This window comes from Delphinus delphis, chromosome 6 (assembly GCF_949987515.2).
Source record: "Delphinus delphis chromosome 6, mDelDel1.2, whole genome shotgun sequence".
In the NCBI taxonomy this organism is placed as follows: domain Eukaryota; kingdom Metazoa; phylum Chordata; class Mammalia; order Artiodactyla; family Delphinidae; genus Delphinus; species Delphinus delphis.
The window spans coordinates 68136784-68155978 of record NC_082688.1 but is presented as its reverse complement, the minus strand read 5'-3'; the positions used below and the strand labels follow the sequence as shown (position 1 = coordinate 68155978).

The 19195-nt window shown below is 34.3% G+C and overlaps 1 protein-coding gene across 2 annotated transcripts in view; it reads right to left on the bottom strand.

Annotated features, from left to right (window-relative positions):
- The window catches only part of DENND4C (DENN domain containing 4C), a 125368-nt gene that overhangs the window by 74220 nt on the left and 31953 nt on the right, over positions 1-19195 (bottom strand). For both annotated transcript variants that reach the window (XM_060014786.2, XM_060014787.2), the window contains exons 2-8: positions 18282-18603; positions 9528-9780; positions 8528-8597; positions 6425-6594; positions 3390-3628; positions 1758-1824; positions 653-711 (exon numbers count right to left, since the gene is read on the bottom strand). In XM_060014786.2, the coding sequence (XP_059870769.1) occupies positions 653-711; positions 1758-1824; positions 3390-3628; positions 6425-6594; positions 8528-8597; positions 9528-9780; positions 18282-18586 (1163 nt within the window). In that variant the 5' untranslated portion in view covers positions 18587-18603. The remainder of the gene's footprint in view (positions 1-652; positions 712-1757; positions 1825-3389; positions 3629-6424; positions 6595-8527; positions 8598-9527; positions 9781-18281; positions 18604-19195) is intronic.

Sequence of the window (19195 nt, the reverse complement as noted above, 5' to 3'; positions counted from 1 at the left end):
AGCCATTTGAGCTGCGCTCTAAAGAAAGAAGGTAGGGGTTGGTGGGGAGACAACATTTGCAAAGGTCCTGAAGCAAGGAAAAGCAATTGTCATGTTCAAGAAATTGAAATAAACCTACTGTGACTAAAGCGTATTAGAGGAAGGGATGAAAACAACAAGAGATTATGCCCGAAGTAAAAATATTTGCATTCTCCAACAATTTTATATTTGCATTCTCAGAAGGAAACACTGGCTGCAGTGTGGATAAAAAACTGAAAGACAAGACCAAAAGAGTGCCAATTAAGAGGCTCATAATGAAGTAGTCCAGGTAAAAGATCATGCTAGCCTGGACTAGTGACACAGATGAAGAGAAGCCAATAGATTCAAGACATTTTAGGAGGTAAAATCAGTTCACCTTGAACATTTAGTAAGCAACTGGATATGCGGAAGGGAGATGAGAGGAAAAGGGAGGTATTCCCCACATTCAATCTTGCAACTTTCTTTAAGTGTTCCATTTTTAAAATGCTGAATGGCCCCAGCTATCAAAGTTAGAAACATTAAGGCTATTCTTAGTTTGTAAATATAACACAACTCTATTATACTAACCCTTAAAATATTTTAAAGCATTCTGCTCCAAGTGAACAAATGTATTATTTTATATACCATTAATTACCTTAGTGGTAAAGGTGTAGAAACTGGTTGTGAAAATATTAACGCATCATGGACTGATAGCTTAAAAAAAGAAAAAAAATGATAAATTAACCAAGCCAATTTTGAAACCTAAATATTTAGATCAAGGGTAAAATGGAAAACAGTTTTAATAGGCAGACTGAAACAGTTTTGGAAACATGTACTAAAACATAAAACAATAGCTGTTATTTACTTAGAAGTATATAGTTCTTTAAAATTAAATGGTTAATTCAACTGAATTTTGATTCAGTTAACTGATTAAAATACAGCTGTTTAAAAATTATGGAATAACTGCTTTTTAAAAGCCTCCAATTTATTTACTCTCTATTTGGCAATTGCTTAATATATATTAATACTTGCTGAACTGAAATACATTCAAGATTAACAATATTTGACTAACACATATAATGTTAATAACCACCTTAGAAAAAAATGTTTAAATAGCTTGCCTCTATAGATCAGTCTGCAAACTGTTATTGGTCCAGGAAGAACAGTATATAAATAGAGAGAAAGCGATTTAGAAACTTTCATGGCACTCTGACACTGCTCTCATATCCAAGTACATTATCAGTGAACTCATGTCTTTGGACAGGGAATAGACCTGTTCACGTCTATACTGATCTCATATGGTAAGCTGCTTACGTCACAAGCTATATATTTATATAGGTCTGCCACTGACTGGAAATAAAAAGAAACTGGTCCTTTAACAACACTATTATAGACTGCTTCACTTCCGCCTTCCAACCATAACCAATTTCACATTTGATATTTATTAGTCACTCGAATGTTAAAAACATGCCCTCAACATAATTTTGGGTTTTACATTATTAAAGTCGGCTACATAAAGGCCACACATGAACCAATGATGATGTCATGAACCAAGTATTGTAATTATTCCAATTCTGTATACCCAAAATTCAAAAAAACAGTACCAAAGAATATTAGCTAAAGACATAAAATACAGAGAATTCAAGGATTTCATGGATGCATCTTGCTCCGCCTCAAACCAAAAGGGCCATAGCATCCCCACTGCAATGACTGGAATGAACATATGCAGCACTCCCGTCAGACATACTGTTTTTTATTACCTGTACCAGGATTCTTGGTCTTTGTGGTGAAGGAAAAGGGATGTTTTGCATAAAGTGTGAAATGTGCCTAGAAAAAATTTTTGAAATAAAGATAATTACTCTTCTAAAATGCTTCATGGATTTTAACAGATCTTAAATACCATTATTCATCATCCTGGACCTGACAAAGCCACTTACCTAAAACTTAAGCTAAATAAATAAATACATTTACTTAGTGTAAATAAATGTACTCATTCCACTATGAGTGGAATGCAACTTCTAAAATGCAAAATGTATTTCCTGATTAAAAGTCCAGATTAATATACCCTATTATCACCAGGAAAATAAGAATAACATGAATATAGTTTTCATGAAAGAAGCTAACATTTATTGCCCTGGTTATCAGTATCAGTATGGGGAGCAACTAACTGTGATATAATGAATCAAAACTAATACAGAATTCAATCTAATAATATTAATTAAATTAATATAGTTCTTACACTATAACTTTGGGCAAATCACTTGTCCTATTTCTCCACCTATACATAATAACTCAAGTCTTTCCAAAGTTTTGAGCTCTTAGGAGCCACTAAATGCAAAGTATTACTTCAACTGAAAAAAAAGAATTGATGATATACACTGATTTTTTTTTCACAAATTTCATAGAACCTTAATTTTTCAAAAGGCTGCTAACTTATTATTAACATTAAATTTACTCCAATCAATTTTAAGTTAATCTGACAGCTGAAAGTTAAATCTAGAATTATGAACCATTAGACTGTCATTCCAGTAATACAACAAGAAAGCTGAAACCATATTGCTACACCAAATTTTGATGTGTTTCTGCATAGTACTTTTACTATTTTATAAAGTTGATTTTTGAGCAGCATTACTTTAAAACCTACAGGTAACTGGCCCCCTCTTATCCACTAAACTAGTATGCTTCACTGATAATCTTTTTGCTATAATGTGAAATTTTGCAAAGTTTAAGAAAAATCTGTTTACACACAGTATAACACATTTCCACCAAAGATCTTGACTTGCTTTGTTAGCAGGATACATGAGTTATTTACTATAATAAACAAGTCAAAATGCCACTAGAAGTCAGAAAAGATGTGGTTTTAAAAAGACAGTGGTTCCACATCTATTTTTCTTGCTTACAAAACATTTCCATGATGAAGAGAATTACAAATCAAAGGGAAAGCATGTAGAGTTCTATCAATGCTAAAACCAAAACCTTACTTTTAACATCAATTAATCAATTAACATCAATTAACACCATTAATTTCTACATCAGTTTAGAGATGTTTAACTTGCAGTGGTCATTTGGATAGTTGGGGTGTGTGTGCAACAACAGCTATTTTTCTTTTGGTTATTTAAGAATGAGTAGGAAGAACACATACAATATAATGTATATATATGTTTCTTCCTCAGCTGAATTCTCAGAAGATTTTTATCTGGTCATCCTCACCACCACTCCTCAATTTTAAATTCAGAGTCAATGATTCAGGTGAAGAAGGGAGCAAGCAAAAAGTAGAATGACTGTGACTCTCCTTCCCTTTCAACTCTGATGCTTGAAGTCAGGTAAACAATGAAATGTACATATATACATCCAATTTTTTCACCAGACATCCTTCAAATCATTATACATACTTTTCAATGGGAAGAGGATGTGGTCCAGACACAGAAAGTTTGTAGATAAACATGAGAAATTTTCTAAAAGCTTCAAAAAAAGGCCAGTGTGAGAGTAAACAAATGCATTTGTTTGAATTGATGGATTTGGAGACCATTTTTCTCTCCACAGGTGTCAACAGGCCCAGCTGCATAAGCTGTTTTTCTGTTAGAAGTTCTCGAGAGTAAGGTTCATAAAACTGGATGGCAGCTCCATATACCTACAGAGTAAAAAAATTCCATTGTAAAATTTGAGTGTTTTTAAAAATTAATTTCTCTTTTTCTCTTTTTCCAAAAGAAGTATTTGCTTAGAGTGCATATGACAGGTAAATGAAAAAAAAAATCTCAAACATTGTTGATGGGAATGTAAAATGGTGCAGCTATGGGGGAAAACAGTTTGGCAGCTCCTCCAAAAGTTAAACAATTATCCTATGATCCAGCAATTTCACTCCTAGGTATATACCCAAAAGAATTGAAAGCAGGGACTCAAACAAATACTTGTACACCAGTGTTCATAACAGCATTATTCACAATAACCAAAAGATAGAAACAACCCAAATGTCCATCAACAGACGAACAGATAAACAAAATGTAGTATAGTCATCCCTCAGTATTCGAGAGGGGTTGATTCCAGGACCCCCAGCGGATACCAAGATCCATGAATGCTCAAGTCCCTTATATAAAATGATGTAGTACAGTCGGCCCTCCGGATCCACAGGTTGGGCATCCCTGGATATGGTGGGCTGACTATATATACACTCAAGAGAATATTATTCATCCTTAACAAGGAATCAAATTCTGATAAATACTGCAACATGGATGAACCTTGATAACATTACGCTAAGTGAAATAAGCCAGACACAAAAAGACAAATATTATATGATTCCATTTATATGTGCTACCTAGAATACACAAATTGGTAGAGACAGATAGTAGAAAAGAGAGACATAGGATAGGAGTGGAAGAAACTTCTGTTTAGAGTGATGAAAACGCTCTAGAAATGGCTAAGTGATACTTTTATAAATCTTTTAACTGTTTAGTCACTATATACATATGTGTATGTATATATGTCATATATATGTGTGTCTGTTATATCACATTAACCCTTGTCTTTACAGATACAAATAACACTCTCAGATACAATTATTTCAAAGTCATCTCTGGGGTTCTTAACAAGCAACATGTCAAAAGCATCACAATGAGGATTTGTTGTTCTCTACTGGTCAAAGTAACTTTGGTAATGTTTAAGTGTTTGAAGATATTAAAATATTCATTTATATTTATTGCTTTCAAAGGAAGAAACTATAAATGATTATTAAGCTAAACAGTTAGCTTACTTGTAAGCAATCCAGTCAATATAGTACTGGTCTTCCATTTAGTGAGTACTTTACTATGTTCCAGACACTGCTGGATACTTAACCTTAATTATTGTCTTCAGTACAGTGGCTGTAAACTTGAAGACTGGAGAATGAGGACACAGATGTATTTTTGTTTGCTCCACAAGAGTCAGCCTTGGTTAGTTACACATTTCAATAAAATTGGCTATTCTATCAAACTTCCTAAGAAAGTTTTCAATTTTTAAATTTCTACTAGATCTGTAGTTTTATTTACTTTTTATTTCCTAATATTGCTTTTTTGCCATCTCTTTTATTTTAAATTATCATTCTATGTTATTATTACTGTTTATACATGTTTTGAATTTTTGGCTATTACCAATAAAGTATATAAATATACATGTGTTTTGGAGAATATATATACTCATTTCTCTTGGGATATGCTCAGGTGTATACCTGTTGGGCCACAGAGTTATTTCTTATCCTTGCTGACAATATAGAAGTTCTTTAAATATTCTGAATACAAGACCCTTATGGAACACCTACAGTATCACATTACTTTCTCCCAGCCTGGGGCCTGCTTTTCCACCTTCTTAATGGTACCTTTGAATGAACAGATGTCCTTAACTCCAGTGAGGTCCTATTATTCATCTTTTCTTTTATGGCTAGCGCTTTCTGCATACTGTTTAAACTATCTTCACTTACTCCCTCAATTTTAATGTATTATTTGTCTTATGACCCTCACTGTTGTTGTTGAGAAATTAGCCATCAATTAATAGTTATACCTTTATAAGTAAGTATGTCTTCTCTTTCTGGTTGTTTTTTGTCTTTGGTATTCTATCATTTTACTATAATATGAAAACAGGTGGTTTTATACTTTTATTTTTTTTCTGCTGAAGATTCAGAGTGTATCTAACCTGAAAAACTCAATTTTTCATCAACATTGGAAAACTCTCAATCAACCACTAGCTCTTAAAATGCTGTCTCTCCCTTTTCTAGTCTCTCTTTCTGGGGTTCATTAAATATCTGTTGGTCCATCTGATTCTATCCTCTGCATTTTTAAACTCCTTTTATATTTTATGTATTCCTGTGCCACTTTCAAGATAACCTATTTTCCGCTTCATTAATTCTTCCTTCATGTATGACTTATCTGCTGTTTAAACCATTCATTACATTTTTAATTTTATGGATATTTTCATTTCTAGACATTTGATTCTTTTTCCAACCTGTCTACTCATTTTTCAAAATATCCTGTTCTTTCCTTGATGTTCTGAGCCCCTCTATTAGGTCTTGAATAATTTCAATTATATATTCAATTTATAATATCTTTGATATTGTTATTCTATCATTTCAATATCTTAAGGGTGTAATACAGCTCTGTGTCTTGTTGATTCTTCCTATGGTACGTATGTCTTCTAACTTTCACTAGCATCTCATCTTGAAGCCTGGGTTTTGAGGGTATCTCTCCAGAGACTTTATATGTGCTCCTATAGACACTCAAGGGGTATCAGCATCCTGATCCCAATTTTCATGTAGACTTCTCACTTTGGGCATTGAAGTACAAATGTAAACAGAAATGTATTGTGTCCAAATAATCCTAACATTCACATTAACCTTATATTAATCATTTTATGGGTTAAAAACATGGACAAAATAGGTTTAATAAAAGAGGAAAAAATATACCTTTTCAGCAGAAGAGCCTGTGAGGACAAAAGTTGAAAAAACTGGAAGCGGGTATTTGCTTTGGGGATCCCAACATTCAATCGTAGCTCCCATCGGAAGGCAGAAGAGAGGGACAGATTCCGATAGCGGAAATGACTCATAGTCCTCTTCTGGATACCTAAAAATTAAACCTATTGGAGAAAGCACATAATGATACTTATTTATCTATTTATTATTTTTTTATTTTTTATTCTTTGGCTGTGCTACACGGCTTACAGGATCTTAGTTCCGTGACCAGGGATTGAACCCGGGCTCACGGCAGTGAAAGCGCCAAGTCCTAACCACTGGACTGCCAGGGAACTCCCGATAATTTTTTTTAAATAGTTACTTTTAAATAGTTACTAATTACATATTAATAGGATACATATTAATAGGATGTTTTACATATTACATATTAATAGGATATTTTAATAGCACATTCTACAGAAATATTTGTGTGAAATTTCAAGATCAATTTTTCTCTTGCCATATCAGTAATTAAAATAAATAACAAATTTACCATTTATTTTTACCCATGGACTTAAAGTTCACTGTAAAATTAAAATGTATTAAATATACTAGTTAAAACTCTATTCAACAGGATCATTAATCTTAATGTATTTTCCCTACATACTGCCAACATCTTAGAGAATGCAAGAAACATACAGGGAAATTTATCAACTATTTCAGTTAGTCTTCTGTGGGGAGAAAAAAAAATTCAGGGAAGGGACAAGTGTTATGAAATAATGCCAAGGCAGCAGAAATTATCACAGCCCCTAAACTTTTCTTGAGAGAGCAGCAGTGTAAAATGAATGTAACATGAAAAGTAAATGAGACAGAAACTCTTGTTTCTGTACAGAGTTTGCGAGATCAAGGAAGCAGGAGCAGGGGGCACTCTGAGAAGCACAACAAAGACCCTTCAGAATAAAGTAGCTACATGGCATCAATTCATTAGCCTCTAATATCTCTAACACACAGACCACCTCTAGTTTAAACACTTGAAAGTCAGTAGCAGAATTTTGAGTCCAAATTCAGTCTACAAAATTCTTTATTCTAAAATATGTCTTATATCAAATACCTGAACACCTTCACAAAACTTGTTTCTATACGTTTTCTTTAAGTGACACTTTCTCACCACCAAAAAGAAAAAAAAACTTCTAAGTAAATCATATATAATCAACACATTACAGCAATATTAACAGTATTACATTTTAAAGTGATACTGAAATTTGTAACTGTTAATTGTTGCCTTTATTTTTATATTAAATGGTTTGATACATTAGTATGAATGTCTTTATGAGGACAATTAAGATTTCTCATATATGGATTTGCCTGACTTCCCTGAAGTAAAACTTTATTCCAAAAATTGTGCACAATAAAAAGTAATTGACACTGCTTCTTTTCACAAAGAAGTATTCCAGTATCTCTTCTATTTACAACTGGAGCATACCTGTATTTTCAGTTTTTATCCCACCATACCAGTGGGATGAAGAGGTCACACTTAAATCTTTACAGCCCTTGACACTTTACTGTGCAGTTAAGAATGTGGCGATAGATTTCTCAAACACTTCATGGCAGAAAAGGTTCTCAGGCCCTCCTCTCTTCCATATAGCTGATTCTTTGCAACAAGGGAGAAAGGAAGCAACTCCACCTTTCATGGCAAGTAACATGTGGTTTCAAATCAGACACACAGAGATAAGAGAAGGAAATTTATAAGAAGTAAAGATGTAGTTTGACACCTTTCTGACTGCCAAAATATAAAAGGTCAGAGAGTAAACATTTTTCACTCAACTATTAAATCTATTAGTGTAGACTAAAATTGAATGTTTATTCCACAAATGCTTGTTTGGAATAAAATTTTCCATTTAATTAACAGTATATTTTTATTGGTGGGGGGTAATACTAATGTATCTTGTAGTATGTAATGTATTTAGGAAAACTTATGCCTTTACAGGCTAAAGTCACAGATAATTCAATTTATGAATAGATCAATTCCACAAACCGTATAAGGGAGCACACACTGTCTCTTCTAACCAAGTGTTAGTGTGCAACAATACAGAGACCTTCTTTTTCTCATTTACTCACCAGCTTTATATGCTATTGCATTAGAAGCAGGCACAGACTTCTTATAACACAGAAACACACTGGAGCCCCACTGTAAAATATAAATTAGGTTTAAGAAAAAGACAAAAGAGTGACAATAAATTGATTTTGTTGAAGGTCTTCTAAAGATTTTGATTATTTCCTCAAGGAAGTCTATTTAAAACATGTTTATCAAACAGACTATATATAGTATACAATATAGCAAAACATGAAACTGAAAACACTAGAAGAAAAGGAATGAAAACAAATTGCCACGAAAATTAAACTGATGCAAAGCTTGTTTCAAAAATTTTACAATTCTGTAATCATGCAGAGGCTGCCTCTATTTGAAAGAAACAGCACAAAACGTGGGTGCTGAGCCCAAACTAGGGAAGACTGGGGTCACTAGATGCTATGAAGTCATTATCTCCAGAGGCAAACCTGTCTTGACTAATAGCCTTGGGTGCATGGGTCATCTCTGCCTATACCTCATTTAAGCTAATATTAATTTCCTTTAAGTTGTTTTTCAAAATAAACATAACCCAACAGTAAACTTTAGTGTCATAAAACTATAAATCCAATGTATATGTTGCATTTTCTTCTTCAGTAGAGCCCTTTTAAAATAAATACGAACACTACAATATTTAAAATAAATAAATATAAAGGGTGTCTTGACCCAATCTCCCTGTAATTGTCCTTAAAGACACCACTAAAACCCAAAAGCTAACAAAACCTGTATATTAGTGTAATGTATTAGTACATATCAAAAAAAAAAAATCCCTGACTTTAAGCATCTATTTTCTGGATGAAATTATTCTAAAACATCAGGTAGCTAAGGATTTTTTTAAGTTATTATGAACCATAAAAATTAGAGAGCTAAAAGTAATAAAAAAGTCATGACAATATAAACTGAGAGTAAATAATAAGCCCAATAATAAAGAGAAGTCCAAAAAATTTTTTTGAATTTTCATATGAAATTTTGGAAATGAAACTTTATTCTTACCATTCCGCAGTTTAAGTTTTTGTCAACTTTGCAGAAGGTATGAGGAGGGGTTTCTCCCTTACTGGTTACGATAACACAGATATCAGTTACAGCCAACGAATTCTGGGGTCGAATTAGAGGAGCCCTTCGATAAGTGATAAAGATTCTTTGTGAAGTAGTTGAACTATTGTTGACATTGGCACAGCGACCATAGGGTGTGGCTTGGATCACTTCACATCCTGGAATTAGTCTTTCTTTCCCATCATATAAAACTCTGCATGGCAGGGAGGGAAGAAATAAATAGATAAGTTAACATATGTCAGGTTAAGGCTAGTTTCCTCCTTGAGAACAAAATAAATTTTTTTTGGTCTCCCCTTTTGTTTCCCAAATGTTAACTGCAAACCAAAACTAAAATAATTACTTTGGGAATTATAAATCTCCTACTATTTTTCAACAGCTAGAATACAATTTTAGAAGTGTAAATAGGATCAAACAACTTGATTTTATTGATTACAAGAAACATATGAAACAAAAAAGGGGCAATACCACAATCATCCTCAGGTCAATTCTCAGAAGTTTTATCTAGTATTCAGGTCTTTTCACAAAATTTACCTTCATAATTCCTGTCAAAATTTCACCTTTAAAAATCCCCTGACTGGGCTTCCCTGGTGGCGCAGTGGTTGAGAGTCCGCCTGCCGAGGCAGGGGACAAGGGTTCGTGCCCCAGTCTGGGAGGATCCCACATGCCGTGAAGCGGCTGGGCCCGTGAGCCATGGCCGCTGAGCCTGCACGTCCAGAGCCTGTGCTCCGCAATGGGAGGGGCCACAACAGTGAGAGGCCCACGTACCGCAAAACATAAATAAATAATAAAATAAAATAAAACACCTTCTTTGTTTTTAATGGGCAAAGAATCTAAATAGACATTTGTCCAAAGAGGATATACAAATGTCCGAAAGCACATAAAAAGATCTTGAACATACTATTAGCCATTAGGGAACTACAAATCAAACCACGATGAGATCCCACTTCACATTCATGGGAATGGCTAGAATAAAAAAGCAGATAATAACAAGTGTCAGAAAAATTGGAATCCTCATACAATGCTGGTGGAAATCAACAGCTCTGCAAAACAGTCTGACAGTTCCTCAATGGGTTAAACATAGATTTTCCACATGACCCAAGAGGAAAAATAAACACAGATTCTTCTCAGTATATACACAAGAGAAAAGAAAACACATCTATGCAAACACTGGTACACAAATGCTTATAACATCATTATCCACAACAGCCAAAAAGTGGAAACAATCAAATGTCCATCAACTAATAAATGGATATGTAGATTGTAGTATAGCCATGTAACAATATCATGGATCAATAAAAACAAAGAAGTACTGATACATGGTACAACATGGATGAACCTTGTAAACATATTAAGTGAAAAAAGCCAGACAAAAAAGACCACATATAGTATGACCGCATTTACATGAAATGTCCAGAACAGGTATATCTACAGAGACAGAAAGTAATTTAGTAGTTGCCTAGGACTAGAGAGTAGGAAAGAGTATTGGAGAGTGACTGCTAAGGGTATAAGGTTTCTTTTCAGAGTGATGAAAATGTTCTAAAATGGACTGTGGCTACACAACTCTGTGAATATACTAAAGACCATTTAATTGTACACTTTAGATGGCTGAATTGTACGATATGTGAATTATAGCTCAATGAAGTTGTTAAAGCCCAGCTAAATATAACACTATAATAGCCTCCATATTTAAATCAAAATAGTATTGGCAAATGAGTAAATAGAAAGAACAATGAACAGAAATTTAGTATATGATAAAGGTGACACCTCAATACACTGAGGGAAAGATGGACTTTTTAATTTAATAAGCGGTGCTTGAATAAGCAGATTGCCATTTGGGAAAAATAAACAAACAAAATTCTATCTGTAGTTCACACTATACACAATAAGGGCTCCCAGTGGATCACATATGTAAATGTAAAGAATGAAAACATACTAAAAGAAAACCTAGCAGTAGGAAAAATGTCACTATGACTCAAAATCTAGAGGCAATAAAAGAAAAGAGTAAGAAAATAAACTTCATAAAATATGAAGAATATAAAATAAACTTTACATGACAAAATAACGCTGTAAACCAAGTCAAAAGACAAATTATAAGGGGAGAGGAATGGAGAAGGGGCAAAATAGGTAAAAGGGATTAAGAGATATAAACTACTTGTAATAAGTTACAAGGCTGTAATGTACAGCACAGGGAATATAATCAATATTTTATAACTTTATATGGAGTATAATCTATAAATATTCAATCACTACACTGTATACCTTATAAATTAACATAACAGTGTAAGTCAACTATACTTCAATTTAAAAAAAAGACAAATTAATAAACTTAGAGAAAACATCTGATGACTCTTTTACAAAAAGTTCATCTTCCTAACACATAAAAATCTCATTTAAAAAAAACAAGAAGACGACCAAAAACCTGTTTTTATTTTATTTTTTTACTTAAGCATATTGCTCAGTTTATTGGCATAAAGTGTACAAACCGGTATAAACAGCTCCAGACCAAAAAACAGACAATCACCAATGGTTCTCATTATTCTCCCTTCCAATCACTATATCATTAAGGAAAACCACTATCCTGAATTTTAAAAGAATAAACTAATCAAAAACCTGTTTTTAAAAAAGACATTAACAAACAGTTAATGCCAAAAGACATTAACAGTTCACAAAAGAAAAAACGGTCCTTAAACACTGAAGAAATACTTAACCTCATTAAAATTATTCTGACATACCATTTCTCTACTGTGAGACTGACAAAAATTCAAAAATCTTATCACATACTTTGTTGATGGCATTGTGGGGAAAGAAGCACTCACATACAGTGATGATGGTAGGATAAAATGGCACAATCACAATGGAGGGAAACTTGGTAACATTTAACAAAATTATGCATGTATGTATCTTTTAACCCAGCAATTCCTTTCTAGGATCTACCTGAAAATTATAACTCCACAAATATGTAACAACATGTGCACAACATTATTCACCAAAGCATTCTTTAAGGGCACAAGATAGGAAAGAACCCAAATGTCCATCAATAGAGGCTGGCTGAATAAAGTATGATACATCCACACAAATAAGTGTTACAAAGCTATAAAAAAAAAAAAAAGTGAGAAAGATCTCCATTTTCAGAAATGGAGTGGTTCCCAGGAGATGGTGTTAGGTGAAAAAACAGAGTATAAAATAGTGTACATAGTATCTGCATTTTGTTTAAGAGGAAGAAATAAAACTATACACACATATGTGTTTATTTCTGTAAAAACACACATTGAAAGGATAAATCAGAAACAAAACAACAGGGGAGGGGAGGGCAGAAAGTATAGAGAAAGGAGTAGAGGAAACAGAAACTGAAGCAATACTTCTCTAAATATATCTTTTTATGTGTTTTGAACCGCAACAATATTTTCCATATTAAAAGAATTTTAAAACAAATGAAACACAAAAAGGAACAAATGAACCTAACTGCATAGCAAATTGGTAATATAACCACATAGAAAAACTATTTCATATAATTTTTTAACACAGTACTCTGTAAATGTTTAATGGGTTTTATTCTAGGGACAAGGAACTCAGTAACAGAATTACTATTGGTAGTAAAACTGATACTATAACTTGAGATTACCTTACGTAAATAAGATAAATAAGTAACGTATTTATGATTTAGAAACCAAGATTTTCAGCTAAGAGAAACAAGATAAAATCCAAAATGAGTTCAGTAAGATTTTAATGTTAAAATTTGAAGTTGAAATATGAGTATGAACTCATGATTTATATAAATATTTATTTATATAAAAAATAGACACCTCAGTAACAATGAATACACATAGCTCCAAATTTTGATTGACATAGCAGTCAGCCGGAAAGGGCTCCCACTGGCCAAACCTGGGACAATTTGGGCAAAAAGAATAAGGATTGCAATTGATTTTTATCAAACGGAATAAATTAAAATTCAGTTCCTCAATTATACTCAAAGAAAATTTAAAAATCTGTCTCATTAAAAAAAATGACGGGCTTCCCTGGTGGCGCAGTGGTTGAGAGTCCACCTGCCGACGCAGGGGACATGGGTTTGCGCCCCAGTCTGGGAAGATCCCACGTACCGCGGAGCGGCTAGGCCCGTAAGCCACGGCCGCTGAGCCTGCGCGTCCGGAGCCTGTGCTCCGCAACGGGAGAGGCCACAATAGTGAGAGGCCCAAGTACCACATTAAAAAAAAAAAAAATGAGGCCAAGAGAATAGGAAAGCTCTTCATTATGATAAAATGCCAATTAAAAATGTATTTTTTAAATGACAGTGTTAGAAAAGTCTCATTTTACATCCCCCCATACAAGATCTAATTCAGGCAATGACCAATGGAAACAGTAAGTGAAAAGGTGTTAGGGGACAAGATATTTAAACAATGCCCACAACTCCACAAATTACTTAAATAACAGAAAAAATAAAAATGCCTTTACAATAGATAGCAAGCCATTAACCATTTTAACCAAGTGACTGAACTTAGCATCACTAATTATGGGACAATCTGTCACTACATGCTTTTCTGATGCTAGCGCTATCTGTAAGTATTCTTGCCAAAAATATTTAATGTACATTTAACCCAGACTTTAAACCTAACACCAGTTTACAGGAAATACTGACAATAAAGGAACAAGTTAAATGATGAGGAAACAATCAGATAAATCTAGAATGTAGGGCATTCTATAAAACAAGTGGCCCAGACTCTTCAAAATGCCTATATATCACAGAAAAATGTTGGGGAATGTTCTAGATAAACAGACTAAAGAGGTACAATAACCAAATACAACAGGTAAGCCACGACAGGATCCTGGATTTTTTTTTAAGCTATAAATAAACATTCTTGAGACGACTGCAAATATTTGGCTAGGGAGTGGATACTGAAAAATATGATGGAATTATTAATTTTCTATATACCATGGTCATTAGGAACATGTCTTAAGGGATGCATGGTGAAGTATTCATAGGAGAATTGTTATGATAGCTTCAGTTTAACAAAAATATTGGAAAATGTTCATTTGTTGAATCTAGATGGACAGCATATTGTTCATTATACTACAGTTTACCATTTAGGAGAAAAGGATCCTGGTGTTTATTACAATATTCTGTTAACTTTTCCGTATGTTTGAAATTTTTCAAAAACCAAAAGTGCTGGAAAAAAAAATTCATATGAAAGTCAATCAATCTGATAAGTGAAGGAAGATAAAAACTTTGTATAGTCTGTGATTCTTTATCTCAAAAAACACATCTGACATATACAATAATATAGTGACCTGATTAAACTACACTTTATGGAGTATTTGAAATTATGAGGGAATATCAGATCTTACATATTGTAACTTAACATCTTTTCCAGGAAAAAAAAAACTGTTATTTTTATAAATATCTCATCTTATTTATAAAACAGTCCAAAAGGTCAAAAGTTTGACAACTCTGTTTCATATTTAGTTGAATGAGATGGGTACCTGTCTTTATACTGGCTAACAGGTTTTTCCAAACCTCACTAGTATGCTTAATTGAGGGGAAAGAGGGGAGAAAAGACCAAATCACCAGATATTAACAATTATTTGATCTGGAGAGAAACTTTACCACCATGATCAGCTAAAAGACGACCGCACGCTCAAGCAAACCTGGATCAGTCAACAGAAATTAGAAGCCTTAGGGAACTGCAAGATATATATGAAAGAGCCGCTTGCAACCTGAAAGCATCTAAGTATGATTATCTAAGTCATCATTTTTAAGTTATGCCCCTGAATCACAAGGAACAACAATCTTTCAGAGACTTATACCCTTTTAATTACAACTATATGGTGGGAGGTCTGGGGATGAGGATGTGAACAGATAACCTTTAAAGGATGGCTAACAGAGAGAACAGTGAGGGCTGGAACACAAGTAAGTCCCTGGGGCTGGTTTCCCTTCAACTGACATGAATATTATCAAACTTTTATCCTATACCCATCCTATTATGGATATTACCTATCTTCTTAAGAAAACCACAGAGAAAATAAAAGAACTGACAGTAAAACCTCTCAGTCCTATATTTTCAACCCTTCCTTCTCCATTGGTTTCTTCCCTTCAATATAAAGATGTTCAAGGTTCTCTCCTGGGAGAAATGTTAAAAAATAGCCCTGGACTCTGTTTCCCCTCACCTTCCAGGTATCCTAAACCATTGCTGCTGGGGATTTCGTTAAAATACAGATTCAGTAGATCTAGGGCAGTGCCTGAGATTCTGACTCTCTAACACACTCACAGGCCCTATGGACAATACTGGACCATGACAAAATAGCAAGGCCCATAACTATCTTCTCTTTCCCTTAAAGTCACGCTTTCAAAAAGAAGCCTCTATAACTCCAATTCCCAATCATGCTCCATCCTTTCTAAACTGTCTCTTATGTCCACTAATCTTATAAAGTTGTATGACCCCCACTGCAACTGTACTGACTTGAAGGAAAATTGTAGACGCTAAATAGGGTGATATGTACTATACTAAAGGAGTTAAAGTAAAGTAAGATAAGGGCAAAACATCCTTTGGCTTTGGAAATTTGAACATAATGAGGACCTTGGGACAATTTCACCAGAGCTCTGTTGGAACAGTAAAGGAAATGATGAGCAAAACAAGTGGTGGTCAAATGTAGCAGCTCACTACCGTTCTTAATATCAGAACAACTATGAACAGAACCACCAGCAACCAACTCTTTAAAAAAAAACATTTCGTTGGGCAATCAGGGTAATTTGGATATATGATGATATTCAAGAATTAATCATTTTTTAGGTGTGGTATTATGGTTACATTAAAAGAAGGACTCAATGTTAAGAAACGCAAACGATGTAATACATCACATTAATAAAATGAAGGGAAAATCCACATGATCGTTATCAATTAAAAAAGAAGAGGCAATTGACAAAACCCAACACATTTTTATGGTAAAAGCCCTCATAAAACCAGCAATAGAAGGGACCTTCCTTAACATGATAAATAGCATTTATGAAAAACCCATGGCTAACATCATACTCAATGGTGAAAGACTGAAAGCCTTCCACCTATGATCAGGAATGAGAAAAGGATGCCTGCTTTCACCACTGCTATTCAACACTATACTGTTAAGTTCTAGCCAGAGCAATAAGACAAGGCGGGCGTGTTTGCGGGGGATAAATCAAAGTGCAAAGGAAGGAATAAAACTATCTCTATTTGCAAATGACATGATCCTATACAATAAAAAGTCCCCCCAAAATCCACAAGAAAGCTATTAGAGCTAACAAATTCAGCAAAATTGCAGGGTATAAGATTAACACATGAAGTTGATAAAACCCACCTGTGTTGCCACACATCCGAAAAAGAACAATCCGAACAAGAAATTAAGAAAATAATCCCGTTTATAACAGAATCCAAAAGAATGAAATATTTAATAAAATTAATTAAGGAGGGACTTCTCTGGTGGTGCCGTGGTTAAGACTCTGTGCTCCCAATGCAGGGGGCCTGGGTTTGATCCCTGGTCAGGGAACTAGATTCCACATGCATGCTGCAACTAAGAGTCTGCATGCCACAACTAAGGAGCTGGGCGAGCCACAACTAAGGAGGCCACCTGCCACAACTAAGAGCCAGCGCAACCAAATAAATTAAATAAATATTTTTAAAAATTAATTAAGGTGAAAGACTTGTACACTAAAACCCATAAAACAGTGCTAAAAGAAATAAGACCTGAATAAATGTAAAGAAAACTCATATAGTTGGGAAGACTTAATATGGTAAAGATGGCAATACTCCCCCCAAATTGATATGCAGATTAAATGCAATACCCATCAAAATTCCAACTGCGTGTTTTGCATAAATGAACAAATTGATCCTGAATATTTCCCAAGATGCTCTCAAATACATATGTTTGTACTAACTGATGGTAATTATAATGAGCAGAAGAGCTTAATACATGACATGTATATATGCTAAAGTATTACAGGTATTCTAAAAGCACATCTTATATAAAGAAGAGTCAACATAGACATTTTTGGAGAAAAAGCTTTTACACAGAAGAATGATCTTCATTGGCTGTGGACTAGACACTAAATACCTTATAACAACTATACTCCTTCTAAACCGTAAATGCTTTGCTCCTGGCATTAAAAACCACACAGTGCAATTGTATTTTTCATCTTTTGTGTGTGTGTGTGGCCATGCCTCACGGCATGCAGGATCTTAGCTCCCCAACCAGGGATCAAACCCGTGCCCCCTGCAGTGGAAGCAGGGAGTCTTAACCACTGGACTGCCAGGGAAGTCCCAATTGTATTTTTTAAAACAGGAATGTTCCTTTGTTAAATGAGTTCAGAGCTTCACAAAAGCTCATCGCGTAACCCAACTAGCTCCTTAAAAATATACTGTCTTTTATTATAGCTTTTTGCTCTTTTATGTTTAATTAATAAGCTTATCTGATATGTACAAACAGAAATGAAATCACATTTCAGGCTCTAACGCCTTCATTTCAATATACTTTTGAAAGGAAATCATCTAATGACTCAATCCTATACAGAGAAATTCAGTAAGGATGGACAGAGATACATATATCTTACTATACTTGATTTTGAAGTAACAAATAATAATAGAACTATCAAGGATTTTGAATTTCTATTGCCATGAACCTTAAATAAATTTTATTCTCTTCACTATAGCAAAAGAAAATAAGTCACCGTACCCAATGTCAGTAAGGGGTGGTTTATCTCTCCCTCTTTTATAACAGAGGAACAGTTCTGGGCTTTTCAGACTTCCGTAGTTCAAGTTTGCCTGCAGAGCTGACGGAGTGGCTTCAACACAGGTGTAACCCTCAGGTACTGTTTCCCCAGCTGATTTGTTAATAACTGCAATATCTGTAATTGGAGCTTTAGGTCCAGTAGACTTAGTATCTAAACGATTTATTTCTTGATCCAAAAGAGTAGATGTATCAATGAGACCTGCCACAACAAAGTAGTCAGTCACTCTTGGCCCTTTGTCTTCTATCATGGCTGCTTCTATATATCCTAGAAGAGAGGAAGAAAAAAAAAAGACATCAATTAAATGAAATGCTTTATCCTAACTCACTAAGTTAAAATACTCCTGAGTTAACAAGTGATTAACAGGCACATTTCCCAGTTGGATTTATAATCAAATTGTTATTCTGTAGAAGAAGACTGTTTTTTTAAAAAAAATACTTGTTCTTAAAAAATAATAATAAATTTATTTATTTCTGGCCACGTTGGGTCTTCATTGCTGCGCATGGGCTTTCTCTAGTTGTGGCGAGCCGGGGCTACTCTTCGTTGCAGTGCGCAGGCTTCTCATTGAGGTGGGCTTCAGTAGTTGTGGCACGTGGGTTCAGCACTTGTGGCTCACAGGCTCTACAGCACAGGCTCAGTAGTTGTGGCACACAGGCTTAGTTGCTCCGCAGCATGTGGGATCCTTCCAGACCAAGGCTTGAACCCGTGTCCCCTGCATTGGCAGGCGGATTCTTAACCACTGCGCCACCAGGGAAACCCAAGAAGCTTGTTTTGATATCATCTTGTCAGCTTTTACCTAGTATGAAGTACAAGTTTACAGCATCGATTCATTTGTAATGCAACTATGATCCTATTATGT